We start from the raw sequence: 14,091 nt of genomic DNA, 5'->3' as shown, positions 1-14,091 counted from the left end.
AACAATTCATTGATTAATTGAAAATGTAAAAACATCTTGGATTCACTTAAACAGTGTAGAGAAAATCTCAGTCTATCCTTTCCATCACATTGTGTGCGGGAATTGTGTGGCCTACTGTCCCTTAAAGAGGCCCAGTGTGCTTCTATAGGCGGCCACAGCACATGAAAAAGCAAATCACTGGTGGTGAGATCACTGTTGGGGAGGCGGTGGAGTGCCGCATTTGCATACTGAAAAGACACATACCCAAACACTGAAAGACGGCCAATTTTCTCCTCTCTAAAAGCAGTGGACAGGTGAAAGAAGACCTCACCCTTTTACAAATGGACCTCAAAAAGAAGAAAGAAATTCCTAACCGCTAATGTCTCTTTTCAGCCTCTGATGGAAATCCCTCAGATTTTACCCCCCCACCCACCCACCCACCCAAAAAAAAAAGAAAAAAAAATTGAAAAGACCAAACCCGTCCTGTACTTTGAGGATTGTGAATGGAGTGCCCCGCAGCCTGCCTGCCTGCCTGCCCCATATACGATGGCTGAATACAAAAGACCCCCTTCTGTAAGAGCAATCACTCCGGGAGACCACTCTATCTGCACCGCTGCAGCGACGGGCCTCAATGGAGCCATCAGCACAGGCTCTGTTGTCACACACTCTCACACATGTGCACACACTCGCAAACACAAAGACAGACACCTTGCATGTAACTATTTATTCACACACACACACACACACACACACCAGTACTTTCAATCCATTCCCAAACCCTCATGGCTAATGCATTCTTTTCATCCTCCAGTGCTGGGCAGGAACAGGGAGGGAGATGAGTGGCTGGCGCTGATTTGAATATTTAAATTATTTATCACTAGAGAGTATTGAGAGCCAACGCATGCCAAGGGACACGAGGGAGCTGGGTCAGGGTGAATCTAGCCATGTTTTGGATTTGATAATGTTATTGCCAGTGGGGACAGGAGAGTGGGGAAAAATAAACAAGGCCACAGTTACAGATTTTGATCGACACAAGATTTATGTTTTTAGTAAAAGGTCAAAATCTTTATGTGAATTCTGAGGATAATCACAGAGCCTGTGTAGTAATGTGAGACTGGCCTGGCTTTCATACTCTCAAGACATTATACTCAGTGTAAATCCAGTATTAATAAAACTCTCAATGTTGATAATCATTACATTTCAGTTTGTGTTTATTGCTCTTGCATCCCGAGTCCTCCCACCCTCATGTCATACCCATGTGCTGCGCTGGGACCGTAAAACATTTTTATAAATAATGGCTCACTGTGGAACCTCAGTAAAAAAAAAAAAGGAAGAGGTTTGTAAACTGAATGATGTAATGCGCTAGGTCCTTAGAAATATCCGACAAGGGAGAGTTCCACTTTGGCTTCAGAGCCTGAGAAACACACACTTGCCTTTCTCCGATGGAGAACAATCCTGGGAAATGGAGGAATTTACGATTGCTCACGCGATGACAGGGCTGCAGGCTTGAAGGAAAAAACATTGAAATTAAATTAGGAATAATTCACTGAGCAATTAGCACTTCGACAGCAGATCTCCACCTGTATGAGCCACTTTCTGTCCTTTTTATTTTTTTAATCTTCCTCCTTTTTTATTTTTTTGTCTCTGTCAATCTTTTGCTTTTACCTCGCATGCTGGATTACTGTACAGGCTGTAGCTCCGTCTCTCTCCCTCGCTCTATGCACTCAGCTCTAAGTTGCAATCTCCAGACAAAGGAAGTCCTCGGCTAGGCCTCCCTGTCGCTGTCCTTTTCCCTCTCTGGTGTGACGTGCACAAACACAGAACCGGCTCCTAATGATAATCAGAACCCGAGAGAGGATTCAACTTTCACTGTGATTTAAAAGAAGATTTTTCTTTGTTTGCCCCGGTGCTGGAGTCAGCATGAATGTACTCATTAGTGTCATCTTTACAAAGCCCGTGATACATCTCATTGCATCAAGTTACTATCATCTTCTGTTAATGCGGCTGTGAAGCCCACAAATGAAAGTTTATTAACAATTCTTCATCCAGTTTGTTACAGTTGTTTTGTTTAAACTGCACTTGTAACTGACTTCATTAATTGCAGCATTTAAAATGAAGCCCAGGTATTGACTCAGTGCGGTGATTAGGTTATTCTGATGAAGCAGAAATAAATCAGCAGATCTGTGGAGACGCAGTGGTCGAGTCTTGCAACAGCAAATACAATCAACGACTTGATGACTTTTAGTTTCTGAGAGTTGCTCCTGTGATTCCATAGTTGTGGAACTTGTTGGTCAAAAATGAGCTGTTGTCTGCAGAACACATTTTCACCACTGGACCCAGCCCATTGTTTTCTTTGTTTTGTCATTGTTTGTGTGTCTTCTTATTTTCTTCCACGGGGCTGCATGGCTTCAGGAAAATAAAATTTACAATCGTCCTTTTGATTGACATTCAGCTTTTGCATTGCAATTTTGTATTTTGTGGCTGCGGATGATGGCATGCTCCAAGCTTATGCATAATGTAATGTGGCTCTTTATTTTTTTATTTTTTAGCAATTAATATTTGACTGGTTTGCCACCCTCAGGCTACAGGCTTAAGCACAGCCAATAAACTGCTGCAATGACCGGGCTTCCAAAGAGTTAGATCTGATGGTGCTGAGTGGCCTGATACCTGCCAGAAACTGATATGAGATCCTTTGTCTCACTGTCAGTCGACAATCAAATTGCAGAACACTGAAACAAACATTGACAAATGAAAAACACAAATTTAGAAAACTACAAGCTCCTGTTTATTTTCTTATTGAAAAATTTAAACAATAAAAAAAATAACATGGACTTGAAAGGTCATTTGTGATGATTTCAGTTTGACTTCGGTGCTGAAGCCTGGTGTTAGGGGGCATTGCCTACAGCTGAGTGTAGTTTTTAAAAGCCTGAGGCCAGTGTTTTCCATCCAGCTGCTGAGAGACATGCTGTTCTTTTTCAGGCCTTTAAATCTCTAAAGCTAATGAATTTCATCTTCAGCCTATGACCCACCCAGAGTTTTCCCCCAAATAAATCTGAAATTGTCTGAATAGTGAGAAAACACATGCTTTATATATTGTGTTAAAAATGAATCCCCCATATCAACAATGTATGGGAAACACTGGTTTCACTGCAGACTGTTTTTCCTTGCGTCCACTTCCCTTTAGCTTTGTTTTGTTTCGTGTTTGTTAGTTTTCTCGCTGGCACTGGCTTCCGACAGGCGACCTAGAGTCAGGAGAATAATATTAGCAAAGATATTTTTAGCGTTGACTGACAGTGTAATATGTATTCCAGCTTTATCATTGATCAAATTTCGGATATGATTTTCCTTTTTTTTTTTTAAACTTTGTCTTGTAGAGGGATTCTCTTGTATGGCTCTGAGTTGTTGTAGCTGCCATCCCATTCATCACTCTCGATCCCTGTGGTGAACTCATTTGTTGCAGTCAGTGAGTGTACACGAATGCAGCTCGTGTCCCCGGTAATGATCCGCTAATTATGAGAATCCACAGCAGCCTCAGGGGTGTGAAGCCACCTGTCCATTTGTGTGTGCACGGGTACCTGTGACATATGTACATGCTGTGTGTGTGTGTGTGTGTGTGTGTGTGTGTGTGTGTGTGTGTGTGTGTGTGTGTGTGTGTGTGTGTGTGTGTGTAAGTGATTGAGAGCACATGTTTGTGGATTCAATCATATACTCTGTGGCCTGTTTATTACATTTGGCACGCTCATTGCATTTGTCTATTAAATTTTGCTTATGAGTGGATGATCAGGAGGGTGGAAAACATTATTCCATATGAGGCCGTAATATACATCCAGCATGTGTGTGTCAAGATGCAAGATGATGAGCCATTTGGAAATAATAAATTTGTTGTGGACATATGGTAAAATACTCAATTTTATAATATATTCTTTATTGAACTTAAAGTACTTAAAGTATCTATTTTTTTTATAATACCAACCGATCACATGACCACTTGTATAAGAAAGGGGTCGCTTATTGTGACTTATTTGTGAGAAATTATCATTTGCCTGTGCAGTTCCCCTGATCATTTTCATCCTCAGCAAACAGATGCTTCCTGCCCAATACAGAAACACAAATTCAAACGAATGCTAATGTGGGTTTGTATCTCCCGGATCTGTAAATACGCGAGTTGACTTTGAAGGTGTTTATTGTGTAAACATGTCAGTGTTCACAGCGTTCTCCTGCAGCCCCCAAGTGTCCAGCAAGTCAGTCTTTAAAACATAAAAACACACTAAATATGCAAATAACTCCCTTATAAAATAACAGCTACATTTGTCCCCGACCACATCCCAACAATCTGTCAACACAACACAATATTACAAAAAAAAACTAACATGAAAAGGATGGAGTGAATCAGCAGAAATGTTTAAGAAAAAAAAATCAAAGAAATGAAACCATTCATTCTCTTATAATGAAATATTGTATCTGATGATGTGTATGGTCAACAATAATTTATTTCTTCTGCTCTTCCAGCCGAGCCATCAAGACCAACCAGGACCTTCTTCCTGAGACTCCGTGGACCAACATCCTGTATGACGACTTCTGGGGCACCCTGCTCACCCACAGCGGCAGCCATAAGTCCTTCCGTCCACTCTGCACCCTCTCCTTCCGCCTCAACTACACCCTGCACGGCCTGCGTCCGTGGGGCTACCACCTGCTGAACGTGGTGCTGCACGGCCTGGTCACTGCCCTCTTCACGGCCTTCAGTCGCCCGCTCCTGGGTGGAGGATTGTGGAGCCTGCTGGCTGGTCTTCTTTTTGCTTCTCATCCGGTTCACACCGAAGCAGTGGCTGGTGTGGTGGGGAGGGCGGACGTCGGCGCTGCTTTGTTTTTCTTGCTGTCTCTTCTCTGTTATGTGAGACACTGTGGACTTCGTAGGGATCCGCACGGGGCCTTCGAGACGAGGAGATGTGGAAGCGGCTCAGTCACCTGGTGCTGGGGCTGGATGCTTGGATGCCTGTGGTGTGCAGCAGCCAGCATGCTGTGGAAGGAACAGGGGGTGACGGTGCTGGCGGTGTCGGCTATTTATGACCTCTTCGTGTTCCAGAGACTCCGATTTCGCCAAGCACTTCTCCTCCTGTTGGGAAAGGTAAATGAATGCATGCTGCCGAGGCCGGTGTGTGTTCACTGACTCTTGTTTTGGCATCTCTACGTATCCAGTTTCCTCTTCCTTACCTCAGAGGCAAACCACAGCCAGCCAGCTTTTAATGGTTCCTGTGTGGTGGATTAAGTTTTTTTTTTTTTTTTCTTTGTGTGTGTTATGGTTTTGTTTGTGTGGAAATGGCGTGTGTTTGCTTTTCATTAGGAGTGTAATTAGAAAAGCTGTTTGCACATGCAAACCACACAGTTGGTGCATGGAAAGTAAGCTGTTCTCATTTGTCATCTGCAAACAGGAAGAAACTATATGCAGACAGGGAAGTTTTCCACTTCCTCGCAACACTGCAACCAACTTCAATTTGCAGCAGTAAATAGATGCACATTAATGCAAGGAAATCTAGATTAGGATCTCAGCCTCATTATGTGTACGTATGTGCGTTCATAGCCACAGACGCTGAGCAGGAAAAGATATTTTCAGGGTGACTTGTTTTTTCATTTTAAGGTGACAAAAAGGTATGTGTAGAAAAACAATAACACAGCCTACTCTGGTAAATGATTTGGTCCACTTGTCATGTAAGCTGTCCGAACATACACGAATGTACACACACACACATACACACACACACACACACACACACACACACACACACACACACACACACACACACACACACACACACACACACACACACACACACACACACACACACACACACACACACACACCCACACACCTAATGCTTCCTCTGCAGGACTCCATTTTCTCCTCCAAACTAAAGTTATTTGAGGAGGACAACCTTGCTGCAGTGACTCATCTGATTATGGGAATCAGTATTTGACTGGAAAGCCTTGCACAGGCACTCCACATTTGATTAGAGAAACAGCTCCTTAGCCAACATGATGGCCCTCGTAAAATGCATAACTAGCGTAATAAAAAGTCCCCTTGGATTTACGGAGCAAGGGCACTCTGGCTGTATGTGTGTGTGCATGTGTGTGTGTGTGTGCGTGCGTGTATCTGTTCAACAGGATCTTTTCGTAGTGGTTTGTGGAAACATCTATGAATACCTCTGTTTGCAATATAACCTTGTATTGTGCATCACCAGTGTCCTGTTGAAGTTTCTGTTGTGTACAAACTCCAGTCCATGTGTGGCTGTCATATTCGTGCTGTCAGCATCCAAATGAAAACACGTTCTACCTTCAGATGTTCGAGGCTTTACCGTACCTGTGGGGCAGCTTCTCCAGTAGTTGTTTCTGGCAGAGTGATAACCCACTACTCTTATTAAAGGGCTTGCAGTGAGCAGCCCAGAGAGATCAGAGCGGGGAGCAAGAGGGAGTTATGATGTTTTTTCTTCTCTGCGCTTGGCAGGAATGACTCACACGTGTGTGCTTTCACAACTGCTAGACCTTACCAGATGCAAAACAACACCTGTCTTTCAAATTGTACTCTGCCGTCTAGTAAAGCTGCTAAATCATGTTAGAGTAGCTACGCAGCAGGAAAGCGGATGTAACTCATTTTCTGATGGGGAGACAGACAAATGTATAATACATGTTGTAAACCAGAGATAAGAAAGACACACTTAAAACTTGAACACATCAAAATACTTTCGATACTTCATGAAAAAATGTACTTTCTTAAATCACTGTAGTACGTATGGAGAGTACCAAATAAAGGTCTTTGGTTTCTAGATAAGTGAAAAGTAAAGTTTTGTCAGTTTACGTTAGGCTCCACATTATCAACAAAAAATCATGAAAAAGATAAAAAAAATCAAATTAACTAAAACTCTTACTAACTCTTAATAGGGATGATGGGATTGTATTATCACAGGTTCCCATGATTGTGTCAGCCTCTGTAAACACAAACTAAGTAAAGACAGAACCTTGGAAATGAAACCACAACCTGAAAGACATGGAGCACTACGTGCTCCCGTCTGTTGCATTACAGTCTGAAAGATTTCATCACCCTCAGCGCTTGTCAGAAGCCCTTATGAAAAATCACACTTGCCTGTGTATTTATTACGCAGTAGAGCAGGGATATGATCAGCAGCCTCCACCTCTCTGCTCAGACACAATAGCCCTGTCCAGAATCTCTGTGCCAGCCTGGTGCCAACCCCACCCCCAGCCCCAGCACCTCCCGCCACCACCAACACATCTGGCTCGTTTATCACTCTGGCAATGCCCTCCTCTGTTGCCCCGGTCACGGTTATCTTGGCAGGGAGCTCGTTATGTGCCGGGGCCAGCCATGAGGGCAATCATTTCCTCGATTATGAGCCAGACGTCTCGGGACGCATGGGAACACAAAAGGGAGAAGGATATCTAGAAAGAATAAGTGAGAGAGAGGGAAACTATGCTCTCACTTCCTTTCCTTTATCTGCTCTTGGTCTTTCTCACCCACTGCGCCCTGAAAGCCCTTGGACCACTTGTCTTCTCCTGTATCACACTCTGCCACTGAGGCACTATCAGTTGCTATTGAATTGGATAGCCGGTGGAGAGATTGCAAACATTCATGGTAGAGAACAATGCAACATGTGAATTTTTTTTCTATCCAAAATTTTCCATTTATTCGAAGATGAAGCAAAAGAATGAAAAATCCTCCACATCACATAACCTGACCGCTGCCGCACAGCAAGCCACAAACAATAAGGAAATGCAAATTGGCTCCGGTGTAGCAGGGGGACAGCTGCGCTTCGACCAGCACTCCATTTCTCATCCTATTAACGCCCTAATCAGACCGAGATGAGATTTCAAATGAGACAAGGTAGGACGGTGGGGGGGTTAGAAAGTGATAGATGGAGACAAAGGAAGGTGTGGTGTTAGCGCTGCAGTCTATTGAGAAAGCAAAATGAGTCTTATACGCCAGGATCATAAGAGCATAATGTCTTTGTTCTTTTCACTTTTAGTCAGAGGCAAAAACAAATTGCTTGATGAATGAGGCTCCAGGCTTTAGACAGGGCCCAGGGAAATAGCTTGCATGAGGAAAAGTCAAAGATCTCTGCGTTGCCTGAGGTAAACCGTGAAACCTTGGCGGGCAAGATTGATTTCATTAGAAGGCCTTTGTTTCAATGGAGCGCTGGGATTTTAAGCATTTACTTGATTGGAAAACAGAGATGTCAGTGATGATAACTTTCAGAAGTCCTGCATGAAAAGCTTTTAATCAAAGGTGTGAAATTTAAATATACTTCCTCAAAGAAAAACTAGACTGGATTAGATCACTCCTCCTAATCCTCCATCATCCACACCTTTTGGATTTTTGTCACTTCATTGTGTGAACCTGGAGCCAAATGAAAGATGACAGTTCTACCGGAGGCACACGGACAATGGAGGGATTTGATAGTGTCCTTACCAGTTTGCAATTAAAGTGTTACAGACTCCTCGTCATCGTTTGTCTCAATGAGCGCTGCAGGCACGCAGATTAAGTTCAGGGTAACCAGCTGACAGCTTGATGAATGTTGTGCCAATTATCCTGCAGCAGAAGCAGTCGGCTGTGAAATGATGCCCTCTGTTGCAACTTCTGCAGGATGCTCTTCAGTTAGCTTGTTTTCATGTGCATGTTGGCCAGCCAGAAAGACGTGTCTTCATTCTGTCTGACACATCAAAACATTGGGCCTCGTGCGAAAAAAACGTGTATTCTTATCTTAAACCACCTACTTTTCGCTGTGAGATTTTGTCATAATAATAAGTCACCAAAAAGTGTGTAAGATTTGATCATTAGCATAGTCCACAACACCCAAAGTAAGGCTGCCTGATTTTAGCCAATTTGTGGGAAGTTTCATTCACAAAAATGTCAGCAGAGTGTAAAACAGAACTGCAGAGATTAGAGTCCTGCTGTCGAACACCAACAGACAAAAACATAACAAATTTAGCAGTGCCAGAGGTGGTGTTAGTGAACCAGAAATGTACCACAGTAATATTGAAGCTAGGTACCAATAAACGTTTTGCCCAAGCAAAGCTGGTGAATGCAACAAGCTCCCTGTTTACACGTTGTCACCTGTGTAACATAGCCAAGTGTAAATGGTTCCAGGAAGTCTTAGAGATAGATTGAAATCTGACTGCTTGCATTCTAGCCAGTTGTTGAAAAGGTGTAAATGCATCTGTTTTCTCCAAGATTCTTGTATTTACTCCTCCAGAGAGTAACTCCGTGACTAAATGCTCCTGCAATTTAAACACATGCGATCGTAGAGAAGGTGTGCCAGGCTGTTTGTCTGTTGATTGTCTATTGAATGATCTATGTGAGTGAGGCAGCAGGTGAGTGAGTGTAAACAGGGCCTTGAATCACTTGAATGTGCTAATTAAATCTGTTAGTACCGCTGGTTCTTGCATGAGGCCCATTGTGTTTCTGTACTTGGAGCAGGCATTGAAGCTGTTCATAGTTCAATATGATAAAAAATTGATGGAATCTTTCAAGTAACCAAAACTTGGGTTAGCTAAGCTAAATCAGATGCACAACATCTCACCAAGAGCATTAAGGATCCTCATGTTCCACTAAACCCCCTCTAATTCTGATGTCCCTACATTACTCCAACAGGATGCTCTTAAAATGTCACATTAAAACGCAGACAGCTCCGCTGCTTTGATCAGCTGTCCAGCATGCAAGGCTTCAACCTGTGACCCATCTCATTACAAGTCTCTGTGCCTGCAGCAGCAGGGCTTTCATTGGCAGAACTATGGGGTAATTAGGTCAGTCTATCAAAGTTAGTGCCGGCCATGCTGCTGTCTGATGGCTTGGGTGAGTTGCGCCAAGTCAGCAGAATCGAGAGCACATTAGAAAGCTGGAAAAAGAACTGCTTGCATGCCTCATTGTACCTTTCATCACAGTTTAGCATGTCACTGGTAATGCATCAAATATGAGCACTGCTGGATGTGTGTTGTGCAAACACAGTGTCCAAACGCTGAAAGACCTTTCCATACACATGTCAATGAGAAAGAATTACCCCACAGTAGGCTGATGTGGCTCCCAGTGCAACTTTAACTGAAAGAATAGTTGGCAGTTGAAGTTTTATTTTGGAGCTTCTCTCCAAGACATCTATAATCAATCACCATCATGTTTTTTTGGCGAATAAGATTTTAATTTAAATTTCTCAAACAAGTAGTCGAAAAAAATCCCATGCATGATCAGCCTCGTATGTTGGAAAGAGTTATGAGCAGTTTAAATTGGACATGACTTTAACAAGGAAAGTCCGGAAGATTGTTCCCCTGCTGTCTTGCGTCAGTCCACAGCAGCTTTAAACAGTGCACACATGAAGTCAGCCATGTCCCGCTGTTTCTTCAGACATGTTTTAAACACTCTGCATGCTACAGTGTCAACAGGCAGACCACACACTTCTGGGATTAATAAAATACGAGCTAATGATGAATAGCACGGTTAAAAGATGAAGGCTTGGGAGCTTAAGATTGTATGTTTATGTGTGGAAAGAGAGAGATGGGGAGAATAAGAGAGGGGTTAATTCGAGAAAGAAAGTGGATAATAAACTAAAAAGAGAATAAGAAGTAGTTGAGGGAAAGCCACAGAAATTGACACTGAATTTCCAAATGAGGATCCAAAGTGGAGGAGATATGTGGAAGAGAGTTAGGTTCAAAGGCTTGGAGCGAACGGGATGTTACGTTTGACAGCTGGCTGGGGATTATGCCAGCCATCCTCCATGGATACACAGTGATTTCATGAAGGTCAATCAATCATAGCTGGAACTAGTTCCCAGGAATTTAAGTCAGACACCAGTCAAGCTGAAAATGGTGAAATCTCTCATCTCTGCCGTTTTGTGTTTCAGTGGCGCATTCTTCATTTTTCCCACTGTTAAACTTGTTTGTAAATATGATGCGACATTGAAATCCAGGACTATTTACTTCAAAGGAAATCTGCACATATTATGTCTTTTTCTATTAGTATTAAGTGTTTTAGTATTTTTTTATTATTAGTATGCAGTACATACTGTATAGAATTATTATCTATGGATTTGGGATGCAGCTTATGGTTCACACTAAGTTTGCGCATTCACACAAAGTAAAATCAACAATAAAATAAAGTGTCATAGAAAGCAGAGTGAGCCTCATAAAGGTTTCCACATAAAATTTAAATCATTTCAAACACCTGTCTGAAAGTGAGCACAGAAGGTAGAGCTCCCTGTATTAGCCATTGTTGCTCACAACATAGGTACCTACTCGAATTTTTCCTTAGCATGGCCCTCAGTCTCAGAGCGTCCACAAATGCCTGAAAAATACTAGAAATATTTCTCAATTGAAGTTCTGTGGTTGAAGCGAAGAAATAAGGAAAATAATTTTCTTTTCTTTTCACTTACACGAGGAAGCAGAGCATATTTTCTCTTTGCAGCGTGGCTTGTCAAACGCAGGTGTAACTCATAACCTTGATTAGCTCTGCCCTGGCTGCTGTGCATGCTGGCGTAGTGGCAGAGCCGTCGTTACTGTGATTAGTTACACCTGTGCTCCTCCCGCCAGTACACGCCATTGGAAAGGTCTAAGCAGTGTCCGGTATTTTGTCAAAGTTTAGCTGTTTTCCAAACTGAATTCCCAGAGCAGATTCATAGATCCTGAGGTAGCTTTTTATTTTTCATTTTTGGATATTGAGTCACTTTTCTGTACAAAATGTATGAACAGTTGGAGATTAATACAGTTTTGAATCGCCACAAAAGCACAAAATAGCTAATATTAATAGTTGTATTAGTCAGGATAGCACCCTGCCAATATTCCTTTTACTGTAGAATCACAATGGAAGCTGGAATTGTTTGGAAAATCAATAAATCAACAGCTAAGTAGAGAAGTTGAAGGACCTTTTGGAGCAATTAGAGGCTGCAGTTGAGTAGGGAATAAAAGAGTAATGCTGGATCATTGAAGACCTATTTTCAACGGACCACAGAAGACTCTACTGAGTGGAGAGGAAAGGTCACACCAGACTTCAGCAGTATTGGTTTCCACTCTTACAGAAATCTTTCCATTTCATGGCTGCTTCAAATGACCAACCTGCAACCTGTTGCCTCTAAAAACAAGCTTATTAAAAAAAAAAAAGCTTATGTTAGGTTGGCTGGGAAACTACTGCTGAGTTTGTGAATTCATGGTCATACATCTTTGAAAAGCTGAACCAGCCTAGGCTCTGCAGTTTGAAGTGTTTGTGTGTGTGTGTGTGTGTGTGTGTGTGTGTGTGTGTGTGTTTGTGTTTTTGTGTGATTGATCGGGAAGTCAATTAAGGAACGATTTAGAAATAGACAAGGCAGCGAGGGGTAAAATGAAACTCATTCACCTAAATACCACAAATGACTCTCTTGCTGGAATTGGCTTATCCTCTGATACCAAGCAAAATTGGATTTCTCAGACAGTTTCCTCCCTTGACAGACAGTATGGGCTCATCCATCAATACGCACCCCCCTCCACCCATCCCCCCTTTGTGTAAAAGACACTTTCTCTTATCCTTTGTGTACCACCTTTCAGCTTACAAATCAATATCCAATTTTTTTTTTCCACTCTCAGTTCCTCACTACCTCTCAGGGTTGCTCCTTGAACTGGTCTTTTTCCATTTTATTACTTACAAGTAGCTTTCTGTAACTAGCTGAACTTCCCACCTCCACCTCAAGGAACATGCTGTTCCATGTCAGATCTGGAGAAATCAATAACTGAGCTGGAGCCAGAGGGTCAGGCGAGTCAATGCTAAACCTCTTATTCTAATCCTAACATAGGGTCTGTTATGGATAACTTGTTTTCCGTTATGGTTCCTCAAAGTGCTCACGTGAGCTTATTCATGCATTGTAAGAGAGGGAATATTGCAGTCAAAAGTTTATTAATGAGACAAATGAAAGCTTGTTCTTTGTGCGCTGTATGGCTCTTAAAAAAGATTTCATCTGCCTATTGTGCAATTCATTTAAAGAGGATTATACAGAGTCTAAATTATAACCATAGTAGAGTAAACTCACTTGAGAGATAAAAGCAGAAGTAGGGCTACGCTGGATCAACACTTTGAGTTATAGAGGCTCTGGTGGTGATTATCAGTTATATCAAGCCCAATACTGATAACACAACTACTTGACCACCAATATGTAAACTTCTGTCCTGTGTAATGATACTACACAGTATAAACAGCACTTACTGTACCCAAGCATGCAGACACACACATAGCACTAATTCCCCTGGGACAGGTTCAAATAGAGTTCATATTACAGTGGTGCTCGAAAAGAATAAATGGGCTCAGAAAATAGGACGTGAGCAGCATCTCTGTGATCAGCACTCATGATGTTATGTTGTATTTAGTCCACTTGGTAAACTCTGGGAGGAACATGATTAACAAGCACTTTTTTTTCTTTGGTCAAGGCTTCGCCAGGCTGTCTAAGTCTGTGCTGATGTGACATTCCAGTTTAATCAGTCTTAAATGAAAAAAAATGAAATCAAATTTACTTAATCTGGGCAAAAAACACACCACTAAATCAGATTTAAGCAGTAATTGATTTCAGAAAGTATCATCAAAACGTGGTATTGAAGAAGTATGACATCAGAGCGTCTGACGGACAGGAAACCTAACAAAAAAAAATGTCTCGCTGTCATCGGTCTCAACAGCTACGCCCTCCCATTTTTCTCCCATGTAATTTTACAAGTCGGTGTACAAAGGTCAACAGGTCAAGGAAATCATCATACAATCTTGTCACATCTTAGCAACTGTAATGCAACTTCCAGGCTTGCAGACATCTACGCAGCCATGGTGAAGCAACTGAAATGAATTATACTTTTGGCCCTGGAAAGTACCACATAGTTCCTGAATTAAATTTATGCATCAAAGACATTTTCCTCCCTTTTTTTTTTTTTCTTTTTTAAACAGTCACCCACCGAACGCTCTCTATATTTGCTTCCAAGTATCTATCAATACAGCCATTAGGAGTTTAACATAATTCTGAGCTTTTGCTATTTAAGCTTGGAAGTTTATAAAGAGACCATTCAGTTTAAGTTGCAGCCAGGGCCCGAGTGGCTTGTGACAGTTTGGTGAAAGGT

General features: G+C 42.1%; 1 protein-coding gene across 1 annotated transcript in view; it reads left to right on the top strand.

The window, feature by feature from the left end:
- tmtc2a (transmembrane O-mannosyltransferase targeting cadherins 2a) overlaps positions 1–14,091 on the top strand; it is a 55,945-nt gene that overhangs the window by 23,484 nt on the left and 18,370 nt on the right. Inside the window, exon 2 of the mRNA XM_056367708.1 lies at positions 4,489–5,104. Coding sequence (XP_056223683.1) covers positions 4,489–5,104 — 616 coding nt within the window. The remainder of the gene's footprint in view (positions 1–4,488; positions 5,105–14,091) is intronic.

Source organism: Seriola aureovittata, chromosome 22 (assembly GCF_021018895.1).
Source record: "Seriola aureovittata isolate HTS-2021-v1 ecotype China chromosome 22, ASM2101889v1, whole genome shotgun sequence".
NCBI classification, from domain to species: domain Eukaryota; kingdom Metazoa; phylum Chordata; class Actinopteri; order Carangiformes; family Carangidae; genus Seriola; species Seriola aureovittata.
This window is presented reverse-complemented; position numbering and strand designations above follow the sequence as displayed.